Source organism: Copadichromis virginalis, linkage group LG17 (genome assembly GCF_057382275.1).
Source record: "Copadichromis virginalis isolate Kocher_CV1m ecotype Utaka linkage group LG17, C_Virginalis_male_GT1.1, whole genome shotgun sequence".
Classification (NCBI taxonomy): domain Eukaryota; kingdom Metazoa; phylum Chordata; class Actinopteri; order Cichliformes; family Cichlidae; genus Copadichromis; species Copadichromis virginalis.
The window spans coordinates 4,877,240-4,893,253 of NC_140634.1; the positions used below are offsets into that span (position 1 = coordinate 4,877,240).

A 16,014-nucleotide genomic window follows, 5' to 3' on the forward strand; every position below is an offset into this window, starting at 1 on the left:
CAGGTCATCAAACCATAACAGGACTAACACAAGGAGACAGCCTGCTATTGCTCACATCCACCGCTGCAGCCAATTTAGGCTCCACAAATAGGCTGGCATGTACTGGCACAGCGAGAACATGCAAATTTCACACAGAAAGAAAACTCAAAACCTTCAAGCTGCGAGGCATCATATTTGTCTGCTGTAAGATAAATGAAGACTTTTTTAAATAAACATCCAAAGCTTTAGTGAACAACAAAACATGATGAATTCCACTGTGTCACTATTTATCTAACAAAAACTAAATCAAAATGCAGAAATAGACTGTTAAAAAAATGCAGTAGCTTGTAGAACTGCCTGGAAATAAAAACTCAAAATAATCATTCTCACGTGGCTTTGTCAGGCTCTCTCGCTTCAGTTTAAGCATAGCTTTGTTAAGTCAGGTCAAAGTCTGGACTTTGATTGGGTCATTGCAACATTTTATTCTTTTATTTTTCAGCCATTCTGTTGTAAATTTACTGCTTCAGATTATTGTTCTCGTGCATGACCCCAAGCAAGGTTTAGCTGTTGACAGATGACCTCACATTTAACTCATAGAAAAGTTTATGATTGACTCAATGACTGTGAGATGTCCAGGTCCTGTAGCTGCACGACATGCCCAAATCATCACACATCCACCCCCGTGCTTGACAGTTGTTATGAAGTGTTTCTGCAGATATGCTGTGTTTGGTGTTAGCCATTATGGCCAAACATATTAACTCTGGCCCTTTGTGTCCAAACCTCATTATTCCAAAGGTCTTGTGGTTTCTCTAGATACATCCTTACAAACCATAAGCCGCGCTTTTATGTTTTTGAAGAGAAGAGGCTTTCTCCTGGCAACCCTTCCAAACACGCTTTAATTTTTTCATCTTTTTCTAATTGTTCTGTCAAGAACTTGAACATTTAGGATGTTAACAGAGGCCTGTAGAGTCTGAGATGTAACTGTTGGCTCATTTAATAAACTACATCATACTGAACAACTCTAAGAAGAAGGACACAATAGTAGATTTGCAAAAATTCAGAGCTCGTCTCCACCCTGTGAAAGTTTGTGGGTTGGACATAGAAGTGGTAACAAAATCTAAATATCTAGTTTTACCACTAGATAGCAAACTAGACTGGCCCCTGAATACAGACAAACTATACAAAAAGGGGGAGAGTCGCCTCTTTTTGTTAATCTTACATTCATCTTAAATTTGACCTGAGTGTCAAACCAACATCCAAAGCCAAATTGAGGCATTCAACCATAAACTGAACACTGCTAAGTGAAAGGACGCAGTGACAAAAACTGCCCTGACGGATCTCTGATGAACACACTACATCCGCGTCACATAAAACGTGACACCTGTTGACCTCAGCGTCAGAAACACAAGCCCAAACACACACACAAACGCACACAGGCACATACCACCAGGGGCCATCTTATAACTTATATAGCACTCAGCTGTGTTAGCCATCAGCTGGTTAAATTAGTATGCATGTCATCTCTCACCGTCTCACTATGTCTGTTTCCTTATCGTACTCTATCAGCCTCGGTCTGATTTCCTGTGTGTCATACTGGAAACTATGCACAGGTCCATTAGCAGGATGGTTAAACAGAACGAAGATTTAAACAAGAGACAGCTTAAATGTTGGTTGTACCACAAGCACCCTGTTATTTACAAGTCTAATTAAATATCCATTAAATGGTTCAATGAACATCATTTATTAAACTGTCCATCTAATAAAATCCCAGTAATTTAATTACTTATAGATAAAATGCAGATTTTGCCCAGTTTTGCCTAGTTCTGGGACCTTTTCTGGTCTTTCTGTGTGTTGCTGTGTTTAAGATGTCTCACATATATCTATGTCCACCTGAAAGAATGAAACCTCAGAATAAAGTCCACCAGTGCAGGTTATGAGTTTAAGAGATTAGGCTCCATATAAAATGGAGGATATTGTTTCTGTGTGCTAAACAAACCAAACATTGTTCCGCAGAGAGTCAACGACATTAAAAGCGCAATATAAAACCTTATCACAAAAGCCTATCATTGCACTCTGTGTGTGTGTGTAACAGAGCATGTGGACTGTCTTGCACTCCAGCTGTTCTGAAAGAGGCAAAGAAATAAGCTTTGTGAGAAAGTGTGTGTATGCGTGTGCATGTGACTGGTTTAGAGGTGACCATGAAAATATGGGGCCCTGTCTTGAACAGCTGGGAAAGGGAGGGTTAAAAGACACATATGCAGACACACATACACACACACACAGAGCGTTGACACCCGACTATGTCCAGCCAGATGAGGTATCACATATTCCTTTCCTGCCATTTGGCTCCATGAAAATCTAATAAAACCAAGCTTGTTCTGTAATTTAAAACTCTTCTCAGCTTTAACCAGTTTCATCTACACACCGCCTGACAACTCAAAAGTGGCTGCTGGGTCTCCATGGGACAAAAGCTTTAGTGTGTTTCAGGGTGCGGACTGTACTATAAGGGAATCCCCACACTGGCAGCAGGAGTTAGTAATGTAATCAGAGTTGCATTGAGTTAAACATTTTCTTTCGCCTGTGCAATATTCTTGTTTACTGCACACAATAAATTGAATGACAATATCATATGTAGGCAGTGTCCAGAGAGCAGCAATTACCACAACAGTAAAAATTAATGAGCAGGTGTCCTCTTGCTGTATTTTTCTGTTATTCTGTTAAGATTTTTTGTAAACAATTCCTGGAATATTTTAGATGTAGGCTCAGATGGCCCCGCCCCTCCCTGAGCCTGGTTCTGCCGGAGGTTTCTTCCTGTTAAAAGGCAGTTTTTCCTTCCCACTGTCGCCAAAGTGCTTGCTCATAGGGCGTCATATGATTGTTGGGTTTTTCTCTGTATGTATTATTGTAGGGTCTACCTTACAATATAAAGCGCCTTGAGGTGACCGTTGTTGTGATTTGGCGATATATAGTGAATTGAATTGAATTGAAGATGGGCACAGGAGGAGTGTAGCCAATTTGATCGACAGGTGGATGCTTTCTAATCCTTTTCGGCGTTTAGTTGTAGCTGCTGAAAAACACTGTAAGGAGTCAACTATACGATATTCCCAAAAATAAAATTCTTTTTTTAAAACTTATTATTGTGCATCCAATTAAATATCACTATTGCTAACTAAGCCAGGCTAGCATTAGCTAATAACCCCCCCAGCACTACTGTCTCAGACATATATGATCATATCTAGTTAAAAAAATAATAATCTAATGACCTCAATGGCAAACTTGAGATTAAGAGAAATAGCTTTCAAATCAGCGGGGATCACCACTCTGGCTGGATCCATCTTTGATATACAGTATATTTATTTATATACAGTACTTTATTATCTTCCTGTTCTATTAAATTAGGATTGAGAGAGCTCTTGTCTTGTTCATTGGGCTTCAGTATAATCTTCTAAGTTAAATGAGGTAAGCTCATAAAGCTATAGTGTTAAACTCTGAAAAAAAGATCCCAGCCTTGGGTTAAAGCCAGATGTTAAGAAGATGAATGAGCATGTTCTCTCCACTTTTAGCCTGCAGCTGGGATATTTCTGATGAACTGTGAGTAGCAGAGGCCCTGCAGGGGACTGACCTCAAATTTTTTCTCCTAGATAAAAATCAAACTAGCAGGTCAGACAGGAGCCTTCTTATCCAAAGCCTATGAATAAATGCAGCACATGAAAGCATATGCTCTCTCTCTCTGGCACACATACACATGTGAGTACGTGTCAGATCATTTTCTTAGTCAAATGAGGTGAACACACAATTATCAAAGGAGATTAAATAAGCCATGACACACGTATTACCAGTAACGAATGAGTGATGTGAGGCGACATCTAGGACACACATATGTATGCAGGAAGGAGCGCAGTGGACTGAAGGAAAGCAGCCAGTTGGCACGCACAACTGTTTATCTGTGTGTGTGTGTGTGTGTGTGTGTGTGTGTGTGTGTGTGTGTGTGTGTGTGTGTGTGTGTGTGTGTGTGTGTGTGTGTGTGCGTGTGCATGTCCGTGCTTAATGTTTCAACCCAATTCCCGTGTTCCCACTGGTTATGTGTTGTGGTTACTGTTGTGTACATGTCCACCTTAGTCATCAGCGAGCTTTGTGCGTCCATGTGTGTGCGTCTCACTAATCTGCCCATTAGAGCAGTGAGATGTACCATTTCCATCTGCTTGGCACAAACTGAGAAAATACCACACAGCATCTTTGGATATGCGCGTGTGTGTGTGTGTGTGTTTGGAATATGCGATTAGTAGTCTGTAGTTTAGTGGGGCCAGGTTGCACACTGATACATCTGTTTGTGGTTTTAAACAAAGATCATCTTGAAGATTTCCTAGGATCTGCAAGATTTGTTTACTCGAGGAAAGCTAACAAATCTGAATGCACAAAAAGGACACAAGGAAAAAAACATATGGCTTCTTGAAGGCTGTTTTGTTTTCTCTGAGAATTTTCTGCTCTAGGTTGGTTAAATCTTACGTTATGTTACGACACAGACCAACAACATCGCACAGTCTTGTTCATCTGGTGATTCCTTAAAGCGTAATTGTGGAAAAACTTCCCTATCAACAAGTGTCGAGACTCATTGTAGAGTCTATTCAGCATGCTTTCCATAAGCATTCAGCCTCAATCAGCAGAGTTCCCATGACAACAGTTCACAGCGTCATGACAACGGAAGAGCCCCTGATGGCGTGCTGAACACCCTGACTTCCTGTCGGCTTCCTACTCTGACTCTCTCTATCTCCATGGATACAAAACCATCCCCTCTCCTCTCTATTTTTCAGGGCAGGATCACGCCCCCAATTCTTCTCCTGTTTAGCAGAAAGCGCTCACACACAAACACACATAGGCTGGAATAGCAACACAAAAACACATGGATACACTTACAGACTTCAAAAACAATCCCTACACATATACATTTGTATTTATGCACGTATACAAAGGTATTCAAGGGCTGTTGAAAAAGTGTTCAAGCACACAAATATAGGGGAGACTGCTCCAAGAGCTCACCCAAATCTTTCGATTCAAGAATCTCTATGTGCACGCAAGCATGTGTGACTAATGGGGTGGCTGGCTGGTGGGGGTTAATCAACTTTCAAAAAACTCATTGGTCACAGCAGCAGCAACTTAATGAACGTTCCCACTGGAGAAAAAAAAACTTAATGCTCTGCTCAAATTCACTCAACCTCTACTCTTCCCCTCTCTGAATTTTGTGCTTGAAAAAGTAAAAGCTAAATCTCCTTTAACTTTCAATACAACCACTTTTTTGCTCAGTGCCAGGGCCCTGGGGTGCCCCGACTTCCTTAAGGCTCTGGATGTTGTAGGTCTGTCCTGGTTGTCACCTTTCTGCATTATTCAATTAAATTCAATTTTATTTTTACGGCGCCAAATCAAATTAACAGTCGGCTCAAATTGGATTTGATTATTTAAGACCTTGTATGTTCCAAATCATATAGCTCAAATTAAAGCAACTGAGGAATAAAGGGGTGCAACAAACAATTAATATACTGATTAATTTCAGTGTCACATATTATTTTATCCATTATTCCATTTTCTTTACATCTGAAATTTTTGTTGTCAATAAAAAAAAAAAACAATACTGTGCTGTCATGGTCAGTCTAACCTCTGATATAGGTCTAAGATGCCAAACAAAAGTATTTGCAGTTATAGGTCTATCAGCAGCACACATAACTAAAGATATAAATTGGTATTTAAATAAAAGTCAAGTCTGAATTACACTTTAGCATAAAGCTTAACTTTATTCAATTATCTAACTAAGAACTGTCCTAAAAGTGTGATTGTGTGAGTTCAGAAGTACAGAAACATACTAGAAAGGTACTCCCTCTCCAGAAGCCTTGGTCCTTGTGCCAGCCTCTTAAAAAAACCAAAAAAAAACAACAACAGTAGCTTTTGTATGTGGGCAGAGACAGAGACAGACGGCCATTGTCAGCTGCTGTAACTTCAGACAGACTTTCTCAACTGGAGAGACCACAGAGAGAGCATTGGCATTGGCATTGTATATCTGAGCACTGGTTTCACTGGCTTAGTTACTCTCTTCCTCTCCTTTTCACCTTTTGTCCCCTCTTATCCAGACATTGGCCTTTTTAGATGCAAACTCCTCTGATCCTTATCTTCATCCTCTTATCAGCTCCTGGACATTTTCAGACTTAAAGCACTAAATGGTGAAGACAAATTTACCACCATTTCAAGTCTGTGACGGCCAGTTGCTGTGAAGTGACAAAGTAACATGGGTTTGAACTTCTCTTACTCTCCAAGTCACCTAGCATCTAGATACCACACAAGAAAGCCGGGCATCTTATTTCTCAGAGAAACATTTAACCACACATTGCTGGGCCAGTGCAAGGCAGCTGGATGGTTGTATTTCAGGCATGATGAATCCAATCCCAGGTTCTAAAGAGGTAGTGCTGATGTTGCCAGTATCAGTTGTAGCAAAAGAGGAGATCATTGAAAAACTGAAGAGCACTGAAGGCTTTTCTAGTTGGTAACCAGAACTCGTCTTATGTTATCAGCATTGTGTTGCATGGTTTTCAGAGAATTCATAGAAACATTAATGAAATGTTGATCCTCCACCACGTTACAAACACTGCCAAAGCCACGGAGAAATGTAGCATTACTAGCTGAGGTCAGAGTTGCCATAACACCAGACAACTGAAGATATCTGGTGAAAGAAGACTTTCACCTCTGCATAGAGTCACTTCCCCAGCAAACTAAGTTTCACTAAGGTCGCTACAGGTCATACTTCTTGGAAGGGGCTGGAGTTTATTAGTGAAGCCGGTCAGCTACAAATCAGAAGGTTGGTGACTTCCCAGCTACAGTGGGGCAAAAAAGTATTTAGTCAGCCACCGATTGTGCAAGTTCCCCCACTTAAAATGATGACAGAGGTCAGTAATTTGCACCAGAGGTACACTTCAACTGTGAGAGACAGAATGTGAAAAGAAAATCCATGAATTCACATGGTAGGATTTGTAAAGAATTTATTCGTAAATTAGGGTGGAAAATAAGTATTTGGTCACCTCAAACAAGGAAAATCTCTGGCTCTCACAGACCTGTAACTTCTTCTGTAAGAAGCTTTTCTGTCCCCCACTCGTTACCTGTATGAATGGCACCTGTTTGAACTCATCATCTGTATAAAAGACACCTGTCCACAGCCTCAAACAGTCAGACTCCAAACTCCGCCATGGCCAAGACCAAAGAGCTTTCGAAGGACACCAGGAAAAGTATTGTAGACCTGCACCAGACTGGGAAGAGTGAATCTACAATAGGCAAGCAGCTTGGTGTGAAAAAATCAACTGTGGGAGCAATCATCAGAAAATGGAAGACATACAAGACCACTGATAATCTCCCTCGATCTGGGGCTCCACGCAAGATCTCATCCCGTGGGGTCAAAATGATCATGAAAACGGTGAGCAAAGATCCCAGAACCACACGGGGGGACCTGGTGAATGACCTGCAGAGAGCTGGGACCAAAGTAACAAAGGTCACCATCAGTAACACACTACAACGGCAGGGAATCAAATCCCGCAGTGCCAGACGTGTTCCGCTGCTGAAGCCAGTGCATGTCCAGGCCCGTCTGAAGTTTGCCAGAGAGCACATGGATGATACAGCAGAGGATTGGGAGAATGTCATGTGGTCAGATGAAACCAAAGTAGAACTTTTTGGTATAAACTCAACTCGTCGTGTTTGGAGGAAGAAGAATACTGAGTTGCATCCCAAGAACACCATACCTACTGTGAAGCATGGGGGTGGAAACATCATGCTATGGGGCTGTTTTTCTGCCAAGGGGACAGGACGACTGATCCGTGTTAAGGACAGAATGAATGGGGCCATGTATCGTGAGATTTTGAGCCAAAACCTCCTTCCATCAGTGAGAACTTTGAAGATGAAACGAGGCTGGGTCTTCCAACATGACAATGATCCAAAACACACCGCCCGGGCAACAAAGGAGTGGCTCCGTAAGAAGCATTTGAAAGTCCTGGAGTGGCCTAGCCAGTCTCCAGACCTCAACCCCATAGAAAATCTGTGGCGGGAGTTGAAAGTCCGTGTTGCTCGGCGACAGCCCCAAAACATCACTGCTCTCGAGAAGATCTGCATGGAGGAATGGGCCAAAATACCAGCTACTGTGTGTGCAAACCTGGTAAAGACCTATAGTAAACGTTTGACCTCTGTTATTGCCAACAAAGGTTATGTTACAAAGTATTGAGTTGTATTTTTGTTATTGACCAAATACTTATTTTCCACCCTGATTTACGAATAAATTCTTTACAAATCCTACCATGTGGATTCATGGATTTTTTTTTCACATTCTGTCTCTCACAGTTGAAGTGTACCTCTGGTGCAAATTACTGACCTCTGTCATCATTTTAGGTGGGGGAACTTGCACAATCGGTGGCTGACTAAATACTTTTTTGCCCCACTGTATATGTTTGCCGCCACAGATGCATTTAAGCCTAAACCATGACCTTATTAGGAACATAACCAACTGAAACAGTGAATCGGAATGAGACAACTGAAAATTAAACACTGATTAAAAACGAAACTAAACTGCGAGAGAAAACTGACTAAAGTTTATTTTTAAAATATAGAAACTAAGTTGGTTTTTTTTGTTTTTTTTAAATCCTCAATCATTCCCACTACCTCTTTGTGCAGGTTTTGATGCCCTTTTATCTTTGACACTTTATGCATTTTTAAATCACAACTGACAACAGCAACCAAAGTAATTTGTGAAAAAAAAAAGAAAGGTCTGACTGACATAAGCAATTCATTGAGCTGAGTTTCCTGTTCAGGCCGCTCAGTATCAAAGAGATCCGTAAGTCCTCGTGGCACAGACCAGCTCTAAAATAGCCATGACCAAGCGCTGTCACAGTCGCAGCAGAATGCGTCTGAGTGGATTAAAGAATAAGAGCACTTACGAGTATAATGCTTTAGATGGAGGGGCCAGACAGAAAAGTAGCTGCATGAGTGGGGAAAAACAGAGGGCAGGAAGAAAAATTATCAAAGTAGAAAGCAGCCAATCAATTATTCAGTGCAACAGCTGTGGTTTTTAGCAACACCAACCCAGCAGTGGCTACGGACAGTTCTTCCTACCTCTGCATGTATACTCAACATTCAAGTTTGGCTTTCAATACGATTTGCTGTACAAAGTCTGCAGAACACAGAAATGTTAATAGATTCCTCAACTTTCAGAATGAATCTTTTTTTTTAATGCAATATCATCCTCTCCCCAGTGTGTTGTCAAGAAAAAAAGAAATCAGATTTTATATATATATATATATATATATATATATATATATATATATATATATATATATATACACTTTTTTTTAAATCCCAAATGCCAGACAGTTAAGAAGGCTTTGGAAAATCTTTCTAACAAGATTTATTTCCCTCAGTGAAGATTTTTATTTCGTTGGTTGACCAAGCTTGACTCCACCAGCCTGCACACGTGTGTATGAATGTGTGTGTGCATGTGTGTAAATTAGTGCGCACATAATCTCATCTTAAGTATGGAGTTAAAGGTAGATGGAGACTGACAAACAGACTTTATCTTAAATGCAATCCTATGTACAAAACAGCAGGGCTCCGAAATAGAAATATGTAGTACTTCTATGTTATGTTGATGCTGACACCAACTAAAACGCTCAGAGGGTTCTGGATTTTTAAATTAGGCAGTGACCTGATTTTTCTATGAGGTATCCTTTAACATTGCCTCAAATAGATACATTGGATATCCAAGTTCATTTTTAATTTTCAGTTTGATTCAATTTCATTTATGTAGCACCACATTATATTAACATTATTTTGTCAGGTGAAGACCCTACAATGGCTCTGTAATCAGTGACAACAGAGCAATCTAAGAGGTCGATCTGCTCAATTCAGTTCAGTTTTGCCCACTATTGACATCACTGCACAAGCAGTGAACCTGAAAGTAAAATCAGGCAGAGCTTATAGTATAGTATGTGCAAATAAATGAAATTATCAACATAAATACATTTATTAGTTTAAATTTTTATTCATTTAGGTCTGTAAGTTGTTGGACAGTGAAATTTCTTTCTTTTTTTTGAATGTGTGTAATTATTTCTTTGTTCATCACCACAGTGAATTTTAAATCAAACATTCAAGATTTGATTTGGGTGCAGCTTTAATTCAAGGGTTTTACAAAAGCACTGTAGTAGTTGTATTAGTTGACTCGAAGTGCTGAACCTGCATTCAGTAACTGTTTGCTGGAACAATGAAGTTCAAAGATATGTCCATGTGAGTGAGGGAGGCCATCATTAGGCTGAAAAAAACAAAATAAACCTACCAAAGAGAGAGCAGAAAATAAAAATGTAGAAGTTGGCTAATGTATTCTATATTCTTAAAAAGAAGGCATGTACGGGCAACACCAAAAGGCCTAATGCCACAGAGGACAAAGTGGATGATCACAGAGTTATTTCCAATGTCACATTGTCAAGAACAGAAGGGAAGTATCTCATTGTAATTGGTTCGTTGGAGAGATAAAATTAAGACTTGTAACTTAAACCAGTATGTTTGGAAGAGAAAGGTATGAAGGAAGGAAAGGAACAGCTCATGATCCAAAGCAGTATTATGGCACGTGCAGGAATGGCTCGGCTAATGTGTATATGATATGACTACTGATAGGAGCAGAAGGATGGCCTGTGAAGTGTACAGGGTGTACTTTCTGTTCAGATTTAGTCAAAACTGATCTCCAAAACTAACCAGACAATGCTTCACAGTGAAAATGGATACTGACCCAAAACATAATGCAAAAGCAACCCAGAAACTTTTCATGCCAAAGAAATGGGATATTCTTGAATGACCACAGCAGTCACCTGATCTTGACCCAAGGGAGCATGCTTCAGTTACTGAAGACAAAACTAAAGGCAGAGAGACCCACAAAAAAAACAGCAACTGAAGGCAGCTGTAGTAAAGACACAGCAGAGCATCTCAAGGGAAGCATGTTATGTGTATGTGACTTCAGGCAGTCACTCACTGCATAGAATTTAGGCCCAGGTATTAAAAATAATCTTTATATTTAAAATTATGTTTGCTTGTCCAATTACTGTTGAGCCTCTGCAAATGGCTCTCTGTGTACAAGAATGGCTGCAATCCTTAACAATGAATCCATTACTTTTGTAAAACCCTTCAAATTAAAGCTGAAAACGTGCATTGTCTGTCATGATTTAATTTAAGGCTGGGCCATATCATACCATTCACGGTATAATGTTGGGCAACGATAAGAAAATGAAATATCGTGATATGGGTAAATGCGCAGTGCCTTTGTTTTCATACGCACATGGTGGAAAAAGCATGGCGGCGATGGAGAATGAGAAGGGCGAAAGCGGATCGTTGAGTGAAACGGATGAACCAGAATTGGTTTGTAAAAATGCTGCAACTTCAGTGGTGTGGAACTGGTTTGGCTTTCGTCCGTCAGATACACAACAAAGCACTATTTTTGGTAGAACATGCTAGCGGGCCGTCGTTATTGCCGTGTTTTTTGGAAAATACGGCACACTTAAAATCAATCCTTTGATTTTTCTGAAAATCGACAGTGCAGCTTATAATCCCGTGTGCCTTATGTATGAATTCTGGTTGTGTTTACTGACCTCGAAACGATTTATGTGCTACACGGCGCTGGAAAATCTGTCAAATGTTTTAGTACGACTTTGCTAAGCTACGAACCTGCACAGCTTATCGTGGTGTTCAATTTGCCTACGAAGATTGATAAAGTAACAGATTTAATGTCAATATGGTTGATTTTAAAGTTCGCTTAAAGAACTAATTTTCATTCATTCTTAATTCTTAGACTTGTCACAGAGCCCAAGAGAATGATCACAACCCCTTGGCAAACTCCGGTCACCAGCAAAAAATGGGCATTGTCCTGCTGGTTAGCAATTGGTTGTTGCACCTTCTGAAACGTGTTGGTTGCACTGATAAGGCACAGCTTTTACATTGAAGGAAAACATTCTCCGTTTCTGGTTTGGATCTCACTTTTTCAAGTTTCCTTATGGCTCAGTGAGCAGTTGGCAACAGTTTGGAGACAAGGTGGTGTCTTCATTCAAACTGAAGGGACACAGGGACAGTCGTATGCACTGTATGTATCAGTTTATGTATTATATTCTCTATAAACCTCTTATTAGAGTCTTCGACCATATCTAATATGAGCATCAACCACCATAGCAATAAATATTCTATAATGTATATTAAAAAAAAGGAAAAAAGGCAACAGATCTCATTTAAAAGTAAAAATTTTAAATCTAACTGTTACAGAAGAGACACGTCTATTGTGCATTACCATCTATTTGACTGATTCGACTGCTTCTTTTATATAATTGATGTGTTTACACATGGAGCATGCTCAGTTCACTAGGGGTGCCAGGATGTACGTGCCAATATTTTGTAGCCAATTACTATTACACCATCAGGCATCCTATCCTTATGTCACCGGATGCAACCCCTTTGGTTCAAATTCCCAGAGTGCACTGGCCAGCCAGATGGTATCTCACAAGCACACCGTACAATTCGCTGAACACTTCAGAGATGACAGTGCATGGTGCTGTAATGCTCAGATTTTCTGCACAGGGGGCTTCATGAAATTCATCTGATGATCAGAGGAATTTTGATGAGATTAGTACACACTACACTCACAGATCAAACACACACACACACACTGATCAATAGCATGCAGCCTGTTTCTGTCTCACTCCATCTAACTATCTGTCATGCACTGCCAAATCTATTACAGCCACAGTGCCTTTGCTACTATTTCCAAGCTCAACACTAGAGCTAAACTCAATACAAAATGATTGGTGGTACCGCGCAACCAACTGCAGAACCAAGCTGGGGAAAAAAGCATCAGCTACAAGGTGTTGTGTTTGGAAAGCTGAGTTTAACGTGTGAGCTGAGCGAAGCCCAGAGTGCTGTGAAGTGGTAAGAGCACCAGAGGAGACAACCACCATGCTGAGCTGAATCAGATTAGGTTTAAATCTCTAACCAGCAGGATCACAGGATACTAAAACTCCATGTTATGGGGGTTTCCAAACACTTGGTTCTTCATATGTACAAAGCCAAAATGTTGTATCCAAAAGGGAACACAAGCTCACATCCTCTCCTTCCTGCTAAACTGCAGATAGAGCATGAAAGGCAGCAGGTGTGATACACACTGAGAAGTCAGATGTACGCTGTATGGAGACTGTGCTGTTAAAAAGCATAAGGCGCAGCAAAAAGGACTGTGTTCGCTGAGCAAGAAAATGTGTGTGATGTTGTGTGGTGTCCAGGCATATTGGGAGACAGATGGTGGGGGGAGACGCTGTGCTTCCTCGAGAGAGGGGAGACAATATTTCTCTCACTATGTATCTGAAAACATAAGCTTTCACATAAACATTCAAAAAGCAATGGACCAAACTGCATCAGATAATTGCAAAGAGAATCAACAACAAGTGGACGCCAACAACTTCATCTCAAACTTTGACCGTGCAAAGGCTTTTCTTAGAAAGGAACTCCTCTAAAGTTCAGTAGAAAATGATCTCAGCCGATCACACCAAATCTCAGATGCACAGATCTCTTTATTCCGAGCATCTCCATTTAATTAAGATATGGCCTTTACCCTGTGGTGACAGCAGGTGGTGGAAGGAGTTAAAGGCCGGTGGAATTTATGCAGATTCTGATCCTCTTCTTCTTTTTTTTTCTTGACATGAGAGCAATAGCAATTGCACTGCTATTATTGAATTCAACCATCCAACCAATCAACCATGTAGTAGAGGAAGATTTCAGGTATCTTCCCTCCCTCGTACCATCTATCATGATGCATCTATTTCTGTACAAATTTAGAGTTTATCAAATTAAAAGAAGGAAAAAAAAAGAAAGGATGTCATCAGAGAAAATCTCATCAAATGGGAGCAGACAGGTTTGTGTTTCGGGACGTGAAAACGTTTGAAACCGTCTGATCTCGGCTTAATAACTGGACCGTCATGGGATTCTGCCTTTTGAACAGCCGATTGAATAAAAATCAGTTGGATAACCTCATTAAGACTCAACCTTGAACAACTGACTGTTTGTTATGAGGTCAAAATCAACGTTTTTCAACCAGCTTCAGACAGAAGCTGGTTGAGATTGGCAGGCGTCCCTCTAAGTAGTTCAAAGAGCACCTCAGCAAATTTAGAAACGTCTTCATTTCATTCTTCACTTTTGAACTCTTGTTGAAAAATTCCTGACTCTGTGCCAGGAAAATCCCTCCTGGGGCCACTTCAATTTTACTGTTTGCCTCAGGTTTTATGATAACACTTAGATATGCCATATTGGTTATATTTCAGCATCAATTTACTACTATAATATATTTCACAGTGAACGAAAGTTACCATCTAAAGCTACACTGTTCGCTTTAATTCATGTAACTTGGCTTTGCTCCATGAGGGGGCTAGATCTTGGAACTGCCACTAATCTGGTTTTGATGAAATCTGAACAGATCGGATGCTTATGTATTCCAGTTATTAGTCGTTGGTAATGTGTTTGCAGTCAGGATACACAGAATTCACAGTTTCTTCCCCACCTGTTACGCAAATCTGTACCAATTTCAATACACGAATGAGTATCTGTGATTTGGCATCAACAAGCTATTAAGGTGAGGTTAAAATGAGCCAACAAGGTCAAAAAATAATAACTGAGGTGAGTAAATGTTAAAGGCGTGAATTCAGCAGCCAAACCAAAAAGTACTTTCAAACATTATATAGAACCGTACTTAAACCACAATGTGCTAAACATTAAGCTTTCATATGGATTCCCGCGTCTTCCAATTTAAATGAAAATGTAGATTGTATCTACATGTTTGTGACTCAGAGAAAGCCCAGTGGAATCCCGTCATGTCACTGAAAATGTTGATTAATATTTATCTTCTCAGATGCGTTTAGAAGACCGCGAGCGTTCACCAAATAAAACATCAAACACCGAGCGCGCTCACAGCGAGCATCACATTTCATTCACTCTTCAACTTGTCTTTGAAAACGCTTCAACACGTCTAAAGCATGATCAGGGAAACCGCTGCATGCACTGCGCACGCTTCCTCTGAAACAACAATCCTGAAACCCCGAGAAGCCAGCGGCAACATGTGTAATCCTTCTGTCTTTTCCACCGATTGCACATTTGGAAACACGGGCTGAAAGTGTGCCGAATATTCCGGGGGAATAACACGGACCCACCGCTCGGTCTTTAAACGGCGTTCAGAAACATTCACGGCATCACTTGTCAGCCACCACAATCACTTAAATTGGGATTCTTATCATTTTCCTCCTCAGTTTCTTACCTATTTGGATGAAAAGGAGAAGCAGAGAGAAGATAATATGGGTCCTTAGAAGTGCTGTGTCCATGATCTCAGCACGCGAATCAAGCGCAAACAGGCGGAATGTGAGCTTTTAAGGGACGGACAGCGGGTCGAGTGCGTAAAAGATGCGTTAAGAGGTCATCATTCCGTCTCTCCAGCCTTGGACTGCGCTGGCGGGGATGTCGATTCGGATCGTTGTAGTTCGGCTCGGGTTGGTTCGGCTGGGTCTGATTTGAGGAGTGCGGGCTCGCTGGCTGGTTGGACGATTACGGACGCGCATGTACATCGCAGTAAGAGACGAGCTGTGCGCGCGCGCCGCCCACTGCCATTAATGGAAATCACTGTTTCGCTCCTGCGAAATTCCTTATGGTAGTAGGGACATTATGTGTGTGTGTGTGTGTGTGTGTGTGTGTGTGTGTGTGTGTGTGTGTGTGTGTGTGTGTGTGTGTGTGGCATGCGACTGTGATCAGGCTCTTATATCCCAGGGCGGCAGTACAACACATAATACAGTATTCCTCCTATCTACCCAATGAGATCTTGGTAATATGTGGCACTGTGGGAATGACAAGGATATGCAGTAACTGTACCTGTGCTCTCTAATGTTACAGTGCTGTAGTGACACACTCATTTCTCACTGCATAGCTCACTTTATTGATTTTTTTCATCCCTTACAC

The 16,014-nt window shown here is 40.8% G+C and overlaps 1 protein-coding gene across 2 annotated transcripts in view; it reads right to left on the reverse strand.

Annotated features, from left to right (window-relative positions):
• ptprz1b (protein tyrosine phosphatase receptor type Z1b) overlaps positions 1 to 15,705 on the reverse strand; it is a 73,473-nt gene extending 57,768 nt beyond the window's left edge. For both annotated transcript variants that reach the window (XM_085435916.1, XM_085435915.1), the window contains exon 1: positions 15,323 to 15,705. In XM_085435916.1, coding sequence (XP_085292042.1) covers positions 15,323 to 15,386 — 64 coding nt within the window. In that variant the 5' untranslated portion in view covers positions 15,387 to 15,705. The remainder of the gene's footprint in view (positions 1 to 15,322) is intronic.
• Between the last annotated feature and the right edge of the window lie 309 nt (positions 15,706 to 16,014).